The 17,745-nt window shown below is 42.4% G+C and overlaps 1 protein-coding gene across 1 annotated transcript; it reads right to left on the bottom strand.

Annotated features, from left to right (window-relative positions):
• Positions 1-1,277: 1,277 nt before the first annotated feature.
• On the bottom strand, positions 1,278-16,416 carry mfsd14ba (major facilitator superfamily domain containing 14Ba; the record flags this gene model as incomplete). Its single annotated transcript, XM_079179559.1, has 12 exons — positions 16,312-16,416; positions 11,626-11,724; positions 11,180-11,242; positions 10,931-11,058; positions 9,766-9,880; positions 8,968-9,186; positions 8,731-8,844; positions 8,047-8,118; positions 5,838-5,950; positions 3,146-3,243; positions 2,670-2,833; positions 1,278-1,553 (listed from the first exon to the last, which is right to left on the bottom strand). Exons 1-12 carry the CDS (start codon positions 16,384-16,386, stop codon positions 1,278-1,280), a joined length of 1,536 nt encoding a protein of 511 aa, XP_079035685.1. The 5' UTR covers positions 16,387-16,416.
• Positions 16,417-17,745: the final 1,329 nt, after the last annotated feature.

The raw sequence follows: 17,745 nt of genomic DNA, 5'->3' as shown, positions 1-17,745 counted from the left end.
TGTACGACAGTGCCACTTGACATTACAGAAGCAGCTATTGTTGGACTAAATCTGAGAATCTAGTTTCTTTCTAGTATCTAATTTGTAAATTTTAGATTATATTTTGAATTCAGAATAAAAACAAGAGCGATACTGTAGCCGTAGCCGAGGCTCCAACACCGTTGATGCTCAGACGGCTGAAGATAAAGTTGCAGCTGTGAGGTTCCTCCCACTGCCAGCAGCATTCATAAAGTGACTGATATCAAAAATAAAACATGATACAAGGTGAGTAAATGCAGGTTGAGTGAGATTTTTTTTTTAAAACACGCTGATCTGAGGTAGAGTGACAAAAACGTGTGAAAGTGAAATCTACCCCGGGGGGGGGGGGGGGGGGGGGGGGGGGGGGGCATAAAGAGGAAACGTGAACATTGATACTGTGACGCATTGGGTTTCATCTCTCAGCTTGTCACATTCACACCTTGTTAGCGATCGCTAGCTCTTAACAGGTAAAGATACTGTACACTTAAAAAGAATAAAAATACCTTCACCCCGCCAAAAAAAGAAAAGAAAACTAACAAAAACTTCTTCAAAAAAAATGTAATAAATAAAAAAAGAGTATAAATCAACACTGATGTTTTTGGCTGCTGTTAAATACGTTGCAGACATGTTTGATCTTTTACACTAACCGATAAGAAATAAACCACGGCATTATAATACAGCTTCAAAATGATACAGCTGAAGGTAAAAAACACCTTTTCTTGTTTATCATTAAAAAAACACAAAAAAACAATCAACGACTTCAAGCTTAAAGATGAACAATAACCCTTCCGTTAAAACCTCAAAAAATATTTCTCTTTCTCATCTTATGTGGGCGTATCCCAAACCTGGCCACACCCGTGATTGGTCCCTCCTCTTGTCAATCAAACGATGGTTTCCCTTTAAACCGTGCTGTCCCCTGGCGGCCCCCGTCCTCTTTCTGGCAGTCAAATCCTTGTCTTGGTCTCTTCTGTCAAATTGTAGGACAACATCTTATTAGCGTCTCTTTGCTCCCGCCCCCTTGTGAAAGAAACATCCCCATTGGTCGCTCACAAGATGTTACATCCTTTGCTCCTGGTGGCTGAAGTAGCACCGCCTCCTGGCTACGAAAGCAAACGGCCATTGGAGCTTTCTTGCTGCCAATCACCATCTTCTGACAAAAAAAAAGTACACTTAGTTCTGCCCTGCAGCAAAGAAAACGTGTCACTGGTTCAGCACGGAATGCCGATCGGTCAAGCCGCGATGGGAGGCCCCGCCCTCCATCAAACGACGCTGTCCTGCAGCAGCGGCTCGAAGTCCTCGTCACTGGCGGCGGGCGGGGCCTCCTCGTCGCTGCCCGGGAGAGGCGTGTTGATGTGGACGCCGGCCAGCGAGGACATGGACTCTTTGCTGTCCAGCTGGGGCTTGTCTCCGAGGGATAGGTGGGAGGCGGAGGAGGAGAAGCGGGAGGGTTTCTCGGGGATGAAGAGGGCGACGACGAAGGCGAAGACCACGCTGCACGCCCCCAACAGGAAGGGAGGGCCGGGGATGAGGCCTCGCTGAGAAAGAGAGAGAGAGAAACAAAGATCTTTTTTATTTCCCCTTTCATTTTCTCCAATCTGATCTGGAGCACAGCTGACTAAAGCTTATCGCAATTTTGCTCATATTTTCTCCATTAAACAAGTAAACTGAAAGTGTGTCGCTCATTCAGCAGACGAAGGTGCAGGACAAGACCAGAGTCCTTTTAAAAGAAATCTTTATGATTGAGAGGAACACTAAGGGTCTGTGTGCACAAAGCACCTTTTGAGCAGGAGCTCGTTCTGGCCGTGTCTGTCTATCCTGATCTCTACATTTAGGACATACGCTCTCACAAGAAAGCCAATGGAGGAGCAGATCGGCCGGGCGGACATTGAATGCTGCTGGTAAGTGTTGTGCTGTTACCATCGTACGCCTCGTGTCGCTTTGCTCTGATGTTACAGCTGTCAGAATGAGCGGTGACAAGCTCATCCATACGAGGTATGAAGCACGTCCTCCGTTTCACGGTAAAAATATAGAGTAGCCCAAATGCGGCCGCTTTTTCTGCCAGAAAAAGGCGCAATGTGGACACAGGGCCTAAGCAGGAAAGCTAATGTGAGTCAAATGAAACCATGAAACCAAAACATATGAGATACATAGCACAGTAGGGAGGACAGAAGGACAACATCTCGAGATCTCAGAGTCGACAGACTACCAGAACTACTAGTCGGGCAGTTCACACACATTTACTGTCGTTAATGTGTAAAACACCACTGCCTGTATATTTACATTGTTTCTGCTACATCCAGCACAATATGACTATTAGATCAACATTATAATACGAGAACATTATTTACTACTTCGGCGTTACATCAGGAGACTCATTGATTTCCTTCCTGCACCATTCATTGGCTGCAGTGAGCTAACGCTAAAGCTAACATTGATAGACACGTTGGTCATTTGCGGTGTGTATGTTCATTTAACGTGGGCGTTCAGAGAATGAATTGTAAACGTTTCAATTCAGTTGAGGCGTCATCTGATCTGCTCCTGCGATCGGCCTCTATAGAGACCACTATCAAACTATTTAGAGCGAATATCAGCTAGAAAGGTTGTGAACCTCTGGTGCAGAGGGTTGGTGTGTACATGAGCGTGCACTATACCTCAGCGGGACTTTGCACAGGAAGGGGGTCCACGTTGAATTCTCCCTGGATGGGGTCCAGGGTGTTGAGCTCCACATTGAAGAGGAAGAAGATGAATCCGTACAAAGCCGGACCCAGACCGTTACACAGACCTCTGATCCCTGTGATCATGCCCTGGACCACACCTGCAGGGGGAGGACGGGGGTCGTCTTATTGGAGACATACTGCTGCTGACATATCTCATATCATATATCTCATGATGTATTTAGCTGCCAGGGGACTTATTTCACTGCCTGGTTTAGTAATACAAAGTTCCATCAGAGAAATCCATAATAACACACTGATCTATTGATCTGGGGGGGGTGGGAGGGGAGAGGAGAGGAGGAGAGAATGTAGAGGAGGAAAGGAGAGGACAGAAGATGAGAGGAGATGAGACAGAGGACAGGGTAGGAGACAGTGGAGAGGAGATGAGATGAGAGCAGATATGTTCTTGTCACCTTGTTTATCAGGATCAGCAGACTGTGACACCAGAGCAGAGACAGCTGGGAAGGTGATGGAGGACATTGCTGCTACAGCACCAGCTGCCCACATCATCCTGTTGACACACACACACACACACACACACACACACACACACACACACACACACACACAGTTAAAGGTGTATATGTCTGATCTTTTTGTGATTTCGTCCACTTTGTTTTTCACTGTGTTGACCATCTGACATCGGTTTGATATCTCTTATATACATTTTTTTAAGATAAATTGTGATAAATAAATAAAAAATAAAATATATAATTTATGGTAATGTTGAATCGATTGACTGCTAAACCCCTCCCCCGAACAGAGATTGTCCAATCAGAGCTAACATTACCGTAGCCTGTCAAGAGTTCTCTCCATGCTGAATCCGTGCACATGGATCTGTATTTAGCTCCCGTACTGCAGTAGTAACTGTAACGAAGAGTTAGTACATCATCAACTAACTGAATGCTAGAGTAGGCTAACGTTAGCAGCTCTGTCCTGCTCTGGATAACATCACCAAGACACAGTGGCGGGCCGTCAGGGCCTACAAGGCCTTCTCTGCTGGCCTAAACAGAATCACAAAGTTATAGCTATTTTATAATTTAATAATCTTTCTTAAATATACATGTATTATAATTTATAAAAACATTTTTCCCATTATCTTATTTTCTCATTGCACAGCTACTGTGTTCCTCAGTTGCTCTGCTTCCAGTGCAGCTTGTTTTAAGTAGAGCTTTTATCCAATCAGATTTCACCTCTGTGTCTCTAGGTAGAAGAGAGGCCCCAGGCCTGCAGACTCACAAGTGAATCCATGTGCAGTTTAAGTGAATGGGGACGATATTGTTGATTGTCATCCTTCAACCAATCAGATCTTTAGTTTGACATGTTGGGCGTATTCTTTGACGTGCCAGAGCCTTCTAGCTGGGCTACAACTACGTCAGGATTACATGCAGCTCAGTTTCCATGTGCAGCTCTGCAGTGAGGTGCAGCGTGTGCTGTGATTGGTCAGTGGGCGATAATGTGACTATCGTGAAACGAAACTTAACAGCAGAGGCTTAGTCGGAGTAGTGAGAGTTCAAATAAAATGAAAGATATGGAAGAAATTATGACATTTCTTGCATTTTGCTTGGTGTAGATTATTTTTTTTTTTACCTAGCTTTGTTTTTTTAACACTGAATGGCTGAAGGAGGAGAAACGGATTTGTGAGTTGGGATTTAACTGGGTTGAAAGGAGCATGGAGTTTGGTAAGTCAACTGCGTTTGTCTTTTTACATCTAATATCTTAATGGCCCTTGAGTGTGTAGCAGAATGTGTTGATGCTGTTGTTTTCCCGTTAAGCTAGTTAGCGTAGCCTCCCAGAACACTTGCGGAGCCCCAGCTATTTTTTGTTGTGTTATTTTTGGTTCTGGTTCAGGGGTCACACAGACCGGCCTTTGCCTGACAAATTAAATAAATCTTGTGCTTTTATTTTGAAGGTTATTTTTTATGCAGCAGATTTATTCCAGCATTTACGGCACTTGTTCAGCGGTGCAGGAAAAACACCGACCGAATCACATCGCGTGATGCAGCTCAGCCAATCAAATATGGGCATTCTGACAAGTTTCCTGACTGTGTGAGATGTACACACACCGTGACACAGGGGGCTGAGACGAGGAAAGAGATAGCAGAGCAGTACAAATAATATGCGAGATGTGAAAGTAAATCATCAAACAATCTCCAAGAGAGAAAATTGGGTCGCGACTTGTCATTAAGGGGTGATGGTGGGTCCCGCAGCCAGACCAGTTGAGAACCACTGTCCTACATGAGCGCAGAAAACATTATATTTCCCTCAATTTAAGCTTCTGCATTTTCCAAATGCACTAGTATTATTCAAACGTATTCGGTTTGCAAGCCTCGTACCGAACGGTTTAATACGAATACGTATTACAGCCCTAGAAACGAATAATAGCTGTGGCGCCATCATGAGGTTATACGGTGGTATTTCAGCTGCAGGACAGCAGTGAAGGCCCAGGTATAAAATGCACGGCCCGCCACTGCCAAGACAGCGTAACGTTTCATCCACAATGGTAAAGACATGGAACGTTATGTTTGAAAATACAAACTATGTAAGATAAGCAGCCGGACTGGGTTGTGTTAGAATGAAATAACATAGCTTTAGCCTCACTCTTTTAGCATGATATCAGCACTACGCAACCATTAAGCATACATTTAAGACCCAGTTGACAGAGTTCTTGTTTTAATACAAAAACTGTCCCAAACTGATTTATTACCTCAGTAAACATTGTAAATATGTGTTTATGGTCTCAATCTCTCAAGTCTTCTTCAATACAGCATGATGTTCATTTAGTAAATGATGGTCCATTTAGAGTCAAATAGACCATAAAGCAGAGTATGCTTTAGGGTGGGGCTTACTGTGATTGACAGGTTGCTGCCGCTACCAGAGACGTATACGGCGTCTCTACGTCACTGCTCCACAGACAAACATGTCAATCAACAAAAACATCAGTCTGATTATCTGGTCAGGGCCAATAAACAATGTTTAGGATATTAGGTAGCTGTACTAATCATGTCAGATTCCTAACCATGTCCTCTATTTTAATATACAACTCTATTCGCTCTATTGGGCTTCATGATGACATTAGAGTAGGGGGTTAGCATCAGATCTCACCATGGCTCCGATCCGAAGCCGTACCAGGCCAGCTGAAGGATCTGGAAGCCCAACCCCAACAGAACGGTGTTTTTATTACCCAGAGTCCTCATCAGCAGTGTGAGGAGGAGAGTCTGAGGAGGGAGAGGGAGAGGAACGGATTTTTGTAATTTTCTAATGGTACTTATGTAAGAAACATGTATAATTCATTACAAAGTAGTAAAAGCTGCTAGTATGAGCACATGTGATGACACTTTTCATATAAGCGGTTTGCACTTCTCACATATTATATTCATCTAAAACAGAGGTCTTCAACAGGGGGTCCGCAAAATATTTGGTTGATTATACAATTTAAAAAATAATAATAATAATTTAAAAAAAATGTTGAACATGAATCTGTCCATTATTTTAATAGTTCAGTATTGTATGCAAGATAACAGGTATGTTTATGCATGACAGTGGCACTAATAGGCCATCACTCACTTTCGTTTCCACATTTATGTTTAAAATGAAAACATCATTTTGATCAGCTTGTATGCATGATTGTCATGCATACAAGCTGACAATGTTGATATTAGCATTGGTATCAGCTGACGAGGTATGTTTATAAAAGGCAGTGGCACGGCCACCCTACTCACTGTACCCTGCACATGTTTAAAATAAAAACATGAACATATGAACATGTCAGTGGCGGGCCGTCAGGGCCTCAAAACCTTCTCTGCTGGCCTAAACAGAATCACAAAGTTATAGCTATTTTATAATTTAATAATCTTTCTTAAATACACGACATGTATCATAATTTATAAAAATATTTTTCCCATTATCTTATTTTCTCATTGCACAGCTACTGTGCTCCTCAGTTGCTCTGCTTCCAGTGCAGCTTGTTTTAAGTAGAGCTTTTATCCAATCAGATTTCACCTCTGTGTCTCTAGGTAAGAAGAGAGGACCCAGGCCTGCAGACTCTCAAGTGCCTCCATGTTCAGTTTAAGTGAATGGGGACGATATTGTTGATTGTCAGTCTTCGACCAATCAGCTCTTTAGTTTAACATTCTTTGACGCGCCAGAGCGGCCTGCAGGCCTACAGCTACGTCAGCAGCAGCAGCGCTGCAGTGAGATTCAGCGTTTGCTGTGATTGGTCAGTGGGCGAGCACGTGACTATTGTGAAACGAAATTTAACAGCAAAGGCTGTTTTTTTTTACCTAGCTTTGTTTTTTAACACTGAATGGCTGAAACTGGAAGAGAAACGGATTTGTGAGTTGGGATTTAACTGTGGGATTAAACTCTTTGTCAACAAAGAAAAGAGGATGTGATCAGCATTTGGTAAGTCAACTGGTTTGTTTTTTTACATCTAATATCTAAATGGCCCTTGAGTGTGTAGCAGAATGCCTGTTACTGCTGTTGTTTTTCCGTTAAGCTAGTTAGCTTAGCCTCCCAGAACACTTGTGGAGACTCAGTTGTTTTTGTTCCGGTTCAGAGGTCACACAGACCGCTGTCTCCTAGTGAGCGCTGAAAACATTATATTTCCTACAATTTAAGCTTCTGCATTTTCCAAATGCACTGGTATTATTCAAACGTTTTGTTCGCTTTGTAAGCCTCGTACCGAACAGTTTAATACGAATACGTAATGTTATATAGTTACAGTCCAAGAAACGAATAATAACCCTAGTTGTGGCGCCATCATGTGGTTATAAGGTGGTATTTCAGCAGTGAAGGCCCAGGTATAAAATGCACGGCCCGCCACTGGAACCTGTGTATTATTTGAATAGCTTAGTATTGAATGCATAATAAAGAGGTATGTTTATACATGGCACTAGGCCCAGTTTAATATAAAACACAATTTTTTATTGTATCGGGGGTCCCTGCTCCATCTCTCTATCAGTTTGGGCGTCCTTGACGTTGACGACCCCTGGTCTAAAACATTCAGATCACACGTCCTTCATGTGTTTGTATAAAATCAACAACTAGCTAAACAGTCTTTCTGTTATCTAAACTGCTAAAGTGCAGGAGTTATTCTTCTTTTGCAGTTAACAAATACCAAGTAGGACCGGCCCTGATTTGCATGTATTGCAGGAAACTGAAGACAGATGCTAGTAGAATTGTAATGAGACGAATGAAGACGCATACTTTATATCGCTAAATGTAAGTAAAGTTTTATAAAATGACATCTAAATTGAATCCAGATTTGTGACACTACAAATGCCGAGTGTGAATGGGTGTGTGTGTGTGTTACCTGTGCTACGATGGACAGAATGCCCACCACTCCAATAAACACAGCGATGGTGGTGGAGGAGAAGTTTATGACCTGGAGGGACAGACAGACATTTGTCCATTGTTAAGCTTACTTCATGCACACAAAGACACAACGTTAAACATGCTCTTTCTGCCATACATACGGACATTTTAGCATATGTGTAAAGGACGTTTATAAAAGGCTTGGCCGGCGTGCACCAGTGCAATGTGGATTTCGAATGACAATGAACTTGCAGGTCTGCGCTTTACCAGGAAGATGATTTCAATCAGAATTATCAAAACTAATGGAAAGCTTATTTAACAAAATGTTACGGTTGTCCACTACAGCAGAGCTGTTTTCCACATTGAGGGAGTTTTGCGGTTGAAAAGTTGTATTAAAATGTGTACACTGAGATAAAAAATTGTCCTTTCCAGGCAACTTTCGTATGTTTAAGTTTAATAACGCATTATATCTCTGAGTATTTGACATACCTTAGTTGAGTTAAAACTATTGTTGATGTTATGTCCCAATAATTGGTGCAAACAAATTGTGCAACTGCCACAAAAATCTTTTAATTTCACACTTATTGACTTTAAAAAGCAGTTGTACTAACAACGGCATTAATATTGTTAGCACTTGCAGTGTTCTTAAGAAAACACTGCATTAGGCAGCAGAGTGTCTCACCTGTCTCAGGTAGAGGAAGAAGCTGGAGTACTGTCCGGCCTCCGGCAGGTAAGACAGGAACACAGTGATGCAGATCAGTAAGACTGTCGGGTCCTGACCCACCTTCCTCAGAGACTGAAGGAGAGAGAGTCAAGGTTACAGTCTGTGAAATGAAATCTGACTCACATCCACGAAATCATTTAAAAACACATCAAATCAACCAATCAGATACTGTATTGTAAGTTGTTGGTTACTGACGGTGAAGGGATCAGCCTGCTCCCAGGATATGGGCGCCCCCCAGGTGTTGAGCCGCATCTTGTCCGGCAGAGACTCGGGCACGGCCAGCAGGATGAAGCAGATGTCGGCCAGGGCGACCAGCGTGGCCACCAGGACCACCAGGTTGTCCCCGTACCAGGCCGACAGGTACGCCCCGATGGCCGGACTCGTTACCAGGCTGGCCGCGAAAGTAGCTGACACCTAGGGGTCGGGGGGAGGGGGGAGTGAGAGAGACGATGGATGTTAAATGCTGGAAAAACACAGTAACGGCTGCACTTCATTTGTTGAAGCCAAGAAGTGAAGCTGCTGGGGGAAATTTTAGCGCTTCTTTCTGCAACGTAGATAGAGCTCCATATCATTACAGTCATTATAATAATGACAGAGGCTAATGAAAACTGTCTAATGTGATCCAGTTCGATCCAGTTCGGCCTTATGTTCCCTCAAGGAAATTTTCAAATATGCTGATGTTTAGCGGGTATAATGTTTAGCATGTTAAGTTTAGCGTACTACAGTAGCATGCTAACATTTGCTAATCGGCAACAAACACAAAGGCTGTAGTTGAAACAACACACTACTGACGAAGAAGGTATGCAGTGTACAGTACACCGCCTACTGCGTTGGTCTGCAGTGAAAAACGAAAAATGGAACTGTTAAATCAGTTTTTTTTGCAGCGTGCAGGCTTTAGCCTTTAAACAAGCTTTTAAAGCACTGGACAAAAATAGGCTCATCTTTTAAGATGTATATATTTAGTTTGACAACACACCACACGGGAGTCCTTACCAGACCGTAGGCTGTGCTCCTCTCTCTTTCGTCCGTCACATCGGCAACGTAGGCGAAGATGACGGAGAAGGTGACAGAGAAAGCTCCGGACATAGAGATCATGGCGAAGTACCACCTACAGAGAGGATCAGAGAGAAACACTTAACAGTGCAAAACAGAACTTGTACTTCTGCACCAACTTTTACACTTCAGCCAGAAAAGAAAAGGTTCCCCCGGTGTGGAGGATCTTCACTGGCCTGCACAGAATAACTTGACCTCTACCTCATCCAACCTCTTTGGAATGAACTGTGAGCCAGACGTTGAGCATCCTACATCCATGTTGGGCCATGCTAGCGCTGTACCCAATGTCTTTTTTTTGGTTTACATTCATATATCACCACCATAAAATGTTTTTTAATCCTTAAACAAAATCCTTAATTTGAATAAGGGTCTTCATCTGATTAATTAAATTATCTTTAGTTTTTTTTAATTAAAGGAGCCGTGTGTAGGATTCAGGTGTTTACACACTAAAACGAAAACATAGCTATCAATAATATATTCCTTTAAAATTCTACACTCAGTTGCTAAATCAACTTGAATAAATGAATCTAACTCTGCCATCACCATCTTGGTTTTTTGCAACCAGAACTGAAATGAGAGGGCGGAGCTAAGTACAACCGAATGCTGAATAAGACATTTTTTAGACGACAAATGTCCTGAACTGAAAACACACTTTGAAAAAGTCCTAAGACGAAAACGCTGTGGTAGCGATCTGTCAATCACAGTAAACCCGCCCTAAAGCATACTCTGCTTTATGGTCTATTTGACTCTAAATGGACCATAATTTACTAAATGAACATCATGCTGTATTGAAGAAGACTTGAAACTAAAGATTGAGACCATAAATCATGTTTACAATGTTTACTGAGGTAATAAATCCAGTGAGAAGTAGAGTCATTTCCTCATAGACTTCTATACAACCAGACTTCCAGAGGAGTCGCCCCCTGATGACATTAGAAAGAACGCAAGTTAAAGTCACTTCCTCATTAGAACTCTGATGTCCAAGTTCATAACACACCTCTATGGCTCTCCTCGTGTCTCCCTTTGACTTCACTGCTCTACTGTACCTCGATCTCACACTGACATTGATCATGATTGTGCCAACAGAGGTAACAGTGTGTCCTACCAGGGGCTGAGCTTCATGAGAGGGATCGGAGCGCAGGTGAAGAAGACGGTGACCAAGAGGAAGGTCCGCCTGCCCCACACGTCCGACAATGCGCCGATCAGAGGAGCAGACATGAAGGACAGCAGACCCTTGACGTGGATAGGCGGAGTCAGTGGCAAAGTAAACAATCATCGCCAACTGAAGTGTCTCTAAAGTTCTCTTTTAAAATGTATCGATATCTACAGTAAGAGTAAGTGTTGAAGTTCTTACCTTCACGCCCTGAATGAGGCCGTTCATCAGGAACGTGTGCTGGGGAAACGTTTCGTGTAAAACCTACAAAGAGAAGCCACAACAACAATGATCACTAAAACTAGCAGATTTCAGTTAAAGCAAAAAAAATGGTTAAAAAAAATACAGCTATCCCCTGTGGGTTCAGTGCAGTGACACTCCCAACTCCAGACTAAAGTTACATCTGTACCTGTGGCTGCATGACTATCAGAGACAGTCTGTTATACCTGGACGAATCAGTTACTATAATAAAGGCACTGTACTCAAAAAGCACCATAAACAAAGTCATGGTTAAATCAGGAAATATCTGGATCACCAAAACTAAAATCTGACCAAACATCATATTCATATCTACTTTTAAGCTCAACGCAGACCTCGCGCTTTAGACGTCCACCCCCCTCCCCTCTCCACCACACAGTGGTACTCACAGTGAGCATGGGCGTGGTGAGCAATCCCCAGGCGAAGAACTCCAGGAAGATCACCACCACGGCGTGATACACACTGGGCCTGCCGATGCCCTGCTGGAGCTGAAACACACACCGACAAATTTCAACTAAGGGGCCACTTTACCAATTTTACACACGGTGATCAGTTTATCATCATGGTTTCAGTCGTTCGCCTGGAAGAACTATTTTTTTTTTTTTTTTGCCAAAACCCTCCTGATGATATCACAATGACATCCTAACGATTCCCTCGGCTTGGACCTGGAAACTACAAATTGACAACAGAAAGCCCGCTGAGTGGGAGGACTTTAAAAGACGCGGTTGTTTCCATGCAGCCTAAAGACAGGAGGTATCAGACTGAATTATGGATATGTTTAAAAAACAACAACAACACAATGTCAGTCGCTGAAACTCCCCGTCCTCTTGTTGTCTCAAAACTTCTTTTGTCAAAAAGCATAAAAAGCGAAATATCGTCATCGTCGCTAGGGCTTGGGCCATTACTGACCAGTGAGAATATGACTCAGACGTGGTGTGCATTGTACCTGGGTGGAGTATTTATGAGCACAACATTTTTACTAGGAATTATATATCAGACCCAGCGTTGTATGGCTTTAACGGGCAAACTTTGATATTGTGAAAGGGTTAGACTCAATATTCATTCATTTTCAAGCAAAAGATCATTGTCCAAACAAGAGACTAATAAACACACATATAACATACATATAAAAACATGCAGATTTTAACGTTTGCATAATGCCACTATATTAAGGTTTACAGGCAATGGTCTATGAAAAAGCAGGTTAGGAAATAAACCCATTTTCTAACACAGTTAAACATTTTGGCTGATTAAAATAGTATTAAAGTGGAGCACCACACAGGAAATGATTGTCAGCGTACTGACATGGATACACAGGATTCAGCTGGTCATGTGGATATTTACTATCTTTAGCCTGAATAATTACAGCTTCCACTATCACAGATTCAGACTGTGTGATATTTTAGATAATGAGTTATTCTTTGCCGCTCTCCTGTTGAGAGGAAGTTCATTAGTGGGATGAAGATCTCCATTATATCTTGATTTTCTGGTCACCTTTGATACCTCAACACAGCTGATACCTTTTATTTATTTCAATTTAAAAAACATTACAATACAATGACTTGTCTAAATAATCCTGATTTTAAAGAAACTGTGGTGAATGATGGATCTCCTTCTGTGAACAAAAGAACAGCAAGTGATGCATTTGTTATTGTCCACTGTTGTGATGATCAGGGTACGTGAAAAGTTCATGGACAGAATATCAGTCACCTACGATTTTAATAACTGCTGAATCTCTTGTCATTTGTAAAGGAATACTGATACAAATAGCCATTTTCCAGCTCCTCCAATGTGAGGATTTGCTTCATTTCTGCAACTATTGGATAGATTGCCATGAAATGTTGTGCACTTATTTATTGTTCCAAGAGGATGAACCCTACTGACTTCGGTGATCCCATGATCTACCTACCTGTAGTTATCCTGTAGGCTATGACGTAGCTAACGTTACGCTGTACGCTATGACGTAGCTGAAGTTATCCTGTAGGCTATGACGTAGCTGAAGTTATCCTGTAGGCTATGACGTAGCTAACGTTACGCTGTACGCTATGACGTAGCTGAAGTTATTCTGTAGGCTATGACGTAGCTAACGTTACACTGTACGCTATGACGTAGCTGAAGTTACACTGTAGGCTATGACGTAGCTGATGTTATCCTGTAGGCTATGACGTAGCTGACGTTACGCTGTACGCTATGACGTAGCTGACGTTACGCTGTACGCTATGACGTAGCTGAAGTTACGCTGTACGCTATGACGTAGCTGAAGTTACCCTGTGGACTATGACGTAGCTGATGTTACGCTGTATGCTATGACGTAGCTGAGGTTACCCTGTGGACTATGACATAGCTGATGTTACGCTGTAGGCTATGACGTAGCTGATGTTACCCTGTACGCTATGACGTAGCTGACGTTACGCTGTAGGCTATGACGTAGTTGAAGTTATCATGTTGGCTCGGACTTAGCTGAGGTTACCCTGTAGGCTATGACGTAGCTGAAGTTACCCTGTAGGCTATGACGTAGCTGAAGTTACGCTGTAGGCTATGACGTAGCTGAGGTTACCCTGTAGGCTATGACGTAGCTGAAGTTACGCTGTAGGCTATGACGTAGTTGAAGTTATCATGTTGGCTCGGACTTAGCTGAGGTTACCCTGTAGGCTATGACGTAGCTGAGGTTACCCTGTAGGCTATGACGTAGCTGAAGTTACGCTGTAGGCTATGACGTAGCTGAGGTTACCCTGTAGGCTATGACGTAGCTGATGTTACGCTGTACGCTAGGACGTGGCTGAGGTTACGCTGTACGCTATGACGTAGCTGACGTTACACTGTACGCTATGACGTAGCTGATGTTACGCTGTACGCTAGGATGTAGCTGAAGTTACGCTGTACGCTATGACGTAGCTGAGGTTACGCTGTACGCTAGGATGTAGCTGAAGTTACGCTGTACGCTATGACGTAGCTGAGGTTACGCTGTACGCTAGGATGTAGCTGAAGTTACCCTGTAGGCTATGACGTAGCTGATGTTACGCTGTACGCTAGGATGTAGCTGAAGTTACGCTGTACGCTATGACGTAGCTGAGGTTACGCTGTACGCTAGGATGTAGCTGAAGTTACGCTGTAGGCTATGACGTAGCTGATGTTACGCTGTACGCTATGATGTAGCTGAAGTTACCCTGTAGGCTATGACGTAGCTGATGTTAGGCTGTACGCTAGGATGTAGCTGAAGTTACACTGTACGCTATGACGTAGCTGAAGTTACGCTGTACGCTATGATGTAGCTGAAGTTACCCTGTAGGCTATGACGTAGCTGATGTTACGCTGTACGCTAGGATGTAGCTGAAGTTACGCTGTACGCTATGACGTAGCTGAGGTTACGCTGTACGCTAGGATGTAGCTGAAGTTACCCTGTAGGCTATGACGTAGCTGATGTTACGCTGTACGCTAGGATGTAGCTGAAGTTACGCTGTACGCTAGGACGTGGCTGAGGTTACGCTGTACGCTATGATGTAGCTGAAGTTACCCTGTAGGCTATGACGTAGCTGATGTTACGCTGTACGCTATGACGTAGCTGAGGTTACGCTGTACGCTAGGACGTGGCTGAGGTTACGCTGTACGCTATGATGTAGCTGAAGTTACCCTGTAGGCTATGACGTAGCTGATGTTACGCTGTACGCTATGACGTAGCTGAGGTTACCCTGTGGACTATGACGTAGCTGAGGTTACGCTATGACGTAGCTGAGGTTACTCTGTAGGCTCGGACGTAGCTGATGTTACCCCCTCCCATAAAAACTATTAATATATTTCTATTACAATAGAAAAACAAATCTGTAAATCTTTGCTTTTCAGATGTACAGGGATTTTTTTGCATACAAATTACTTCAATGATGATCAATGATTCAATTTGATCCGATTTTTTTTATTTATTAAATAAATAAACAATCACTACTATATGTTTCAGCTCTACCTGGTGTATATTTAGAGTATAGTCCAAGTTTGAATTTAGGGTAGTTTAATATTAGGCCTCTTTATGTTTTATAATCGTATTTCTTGCCTTGCTGCAACTAACAAATATTTTCATTCATTATTTTTTTCTATGGATCCATTATTGTTCAATCAATGCAAAGCCTGGACATTGTAAAAGAAAAAAGAGAGAACAAAAAGCCAATCAGGATGTCTCCTGTTCTATTAAAGATGATATCAAAGAAGCAGCAAGAGCCACACAATGTTTTAGCCAGACATGGTACCAACACAATATGCCATATTTGAGACACAATGTCATTTTAATACCACGTCTCTGTTTAAGTTAAATGCAAACCACATTTTTCTTAATGTATTGTTTTATGGGTGGTGTTAAAATAATGAAATTGTTGTCATGGTGTTAAAATGGACGCTGAGCTGTGGAGGGTTTGGATGAGGCCTCGCTGTATCACAGGCTGTTACATAACAGATAACGGATCCATCCTGACCATCATCCTCACACTAAGCTGAGCTGTCTGTGGGCCACATTAAGCTCACACACACACACACACACACACACACACACACACACACACACACACACACACACACACACACACACACACACACACACACACACACACACACACACACACACACACACGACCCGAGCTGTTCGGTTCGGCTCATATTCTCTGTAGTGTTCCATTAATTTGATCATCTCGAACATTGTGTCTAGTGACCGTCAATAGAGATTATTTTTGGGGCTGTTTCGAGCATCTTAATGTGAAGTGATGCTATTTATGGTTATTTGTGTTCACTGCTTTTTAAATGACCACTGAATTTATAAAGGAGCCATACGTCATATGTTTTAAAATCCTGTTACGTCATACGCACACTGACCGTTTTTTGTTGCTGTTTTTTTAACAGAAATTACAGCCTATTCTAAATGTATGGACATTATAACAGGCTACATAATTATAATATATATATATATATATATATATATATATATATATATATATATATATAACATCTCCTGGATTAATGTAGGATAAACTATCCGTACAGGTTGATGGGTAATTAATATAATATAAATAAAATGGCGGTTCATATCCACCCACCGCAGCTCCGTCCTTCATGATGATCTTCTTAACGAGCACCACTCGCCCGGTTGCCGCCGGCTGCTCCCCCGGCATCTCTTCACACCTGCCGCGGGTCACGAAGCATCCATGCCGCGTAGATATCCGCGGTTCTCCGGGTGCTTCCAGGGTTCGTCTTTATGTAGCCCCGAAGAGGCTAAACCGAGCTAACGGTAGATAATAGTAATATTAAACGTGTTGAGATGGCGTTATTGTCCACAATGTCTCGCTTTAGATCCGCCGACAGGTCAGTCCGCAGTTCGCCTGGTACGCGCTCACTCACACCATCAAGTTGGACACAAACATGACAGTGTTTCCGGTTTGTGTTGAGCGTCTTTTCAAATTAAAAGCGCCATTTGTTTTACTTATTTTGACCAAATTCCATATTAATAAAATCCAAATTTGCAATCAAGAGGCCAACATTTTCCGAGCATTTCTAAAATGTAATATAGCCTACCTATTTTGAAGTTTCCCTCAATATTTCTCTGTGGTAATAAACTGACTGTAAGAGCAATTGCCTAAAGTAAGCTTAATAAATGATAAATGTACCCCTGAAACGATATCAAAATCAAAATCAAGTTGCTTAGTAGCCTAAGTTAATGGATTGTAATATGTTAAGGTATTTTTAATATTTAGTATGAACGCAACAAGTTACAGGTTACATCACAGGTAGAAATGTCAATGTTAACAGTTAGAGTAAGACTATTGTTTATATGGTCCAAAATTAAGGGACGTATTTATATTCACTGACTAGAATCGTAACTGTTACACAACTAATGGACTACTACTACCTGATAATTTGTATCAACCTTATCCTTCGTTTCCCCCTCTTTTCTGTACAGTAATATTTATTTTGAAAGTCAAATCGCTCTACTTCCCGTCTCACCGACTGCAAATGCGGTCCGGTTGGATTGTTGGACTGATTCTTGGGGACGTTACAGAAAACATACACGTGCAGGGTGCGTTTGATTTGTAAACCCTGAGAACATGAATAATATAGATAAGGCGGAATGACAACACGAAGGAGTCTGTAGGTAGCATCCTTTGGACCAGGAGCCCCGGGGATCGGCTCGTTATCTCAAAATGGGCAGACAGAACGAGTACCAGACCGGAAATAAGATATTGCCCTCACAATAAAAGCGCTACGTAAGAAAATAGGCCTAAACTAGGCCACTACCTTTTTTGCGGGCGGACTGAATTAATTTTTTTACTATAACAAATATCAACCCTATTAAAACACGCCATCCATTCATATCAAATACATTACCATTACTCTAAAAATGTGTGTTTACGAAATTGTCCAACTATGTTTTTTATTTTGAAAAATAAACTGTATTCCGATTGGTTTGACAGTAGCACACGGAGCTTAACTGACCGTGTATATCACGTGTCGGCGGCTGAGGTTGTTGGTTGCAT

The sequence above is a fragment of the Pholis gunnellus genome (genome assembly GCF_910591455.1).
Source record: "Pholis gunnellus genome assembly, chromosome: 18".
NCBI classification, from domain to species: domain Eukaryota; kingdom Metazoa; phylum Chordata; class Actinopteri; order Perciformes; family Pholidae; genus Pholis; species Pholis gunnellus.
This window is presented reverse-complemented; position numbering and strand designations above follow the sequence as displayed.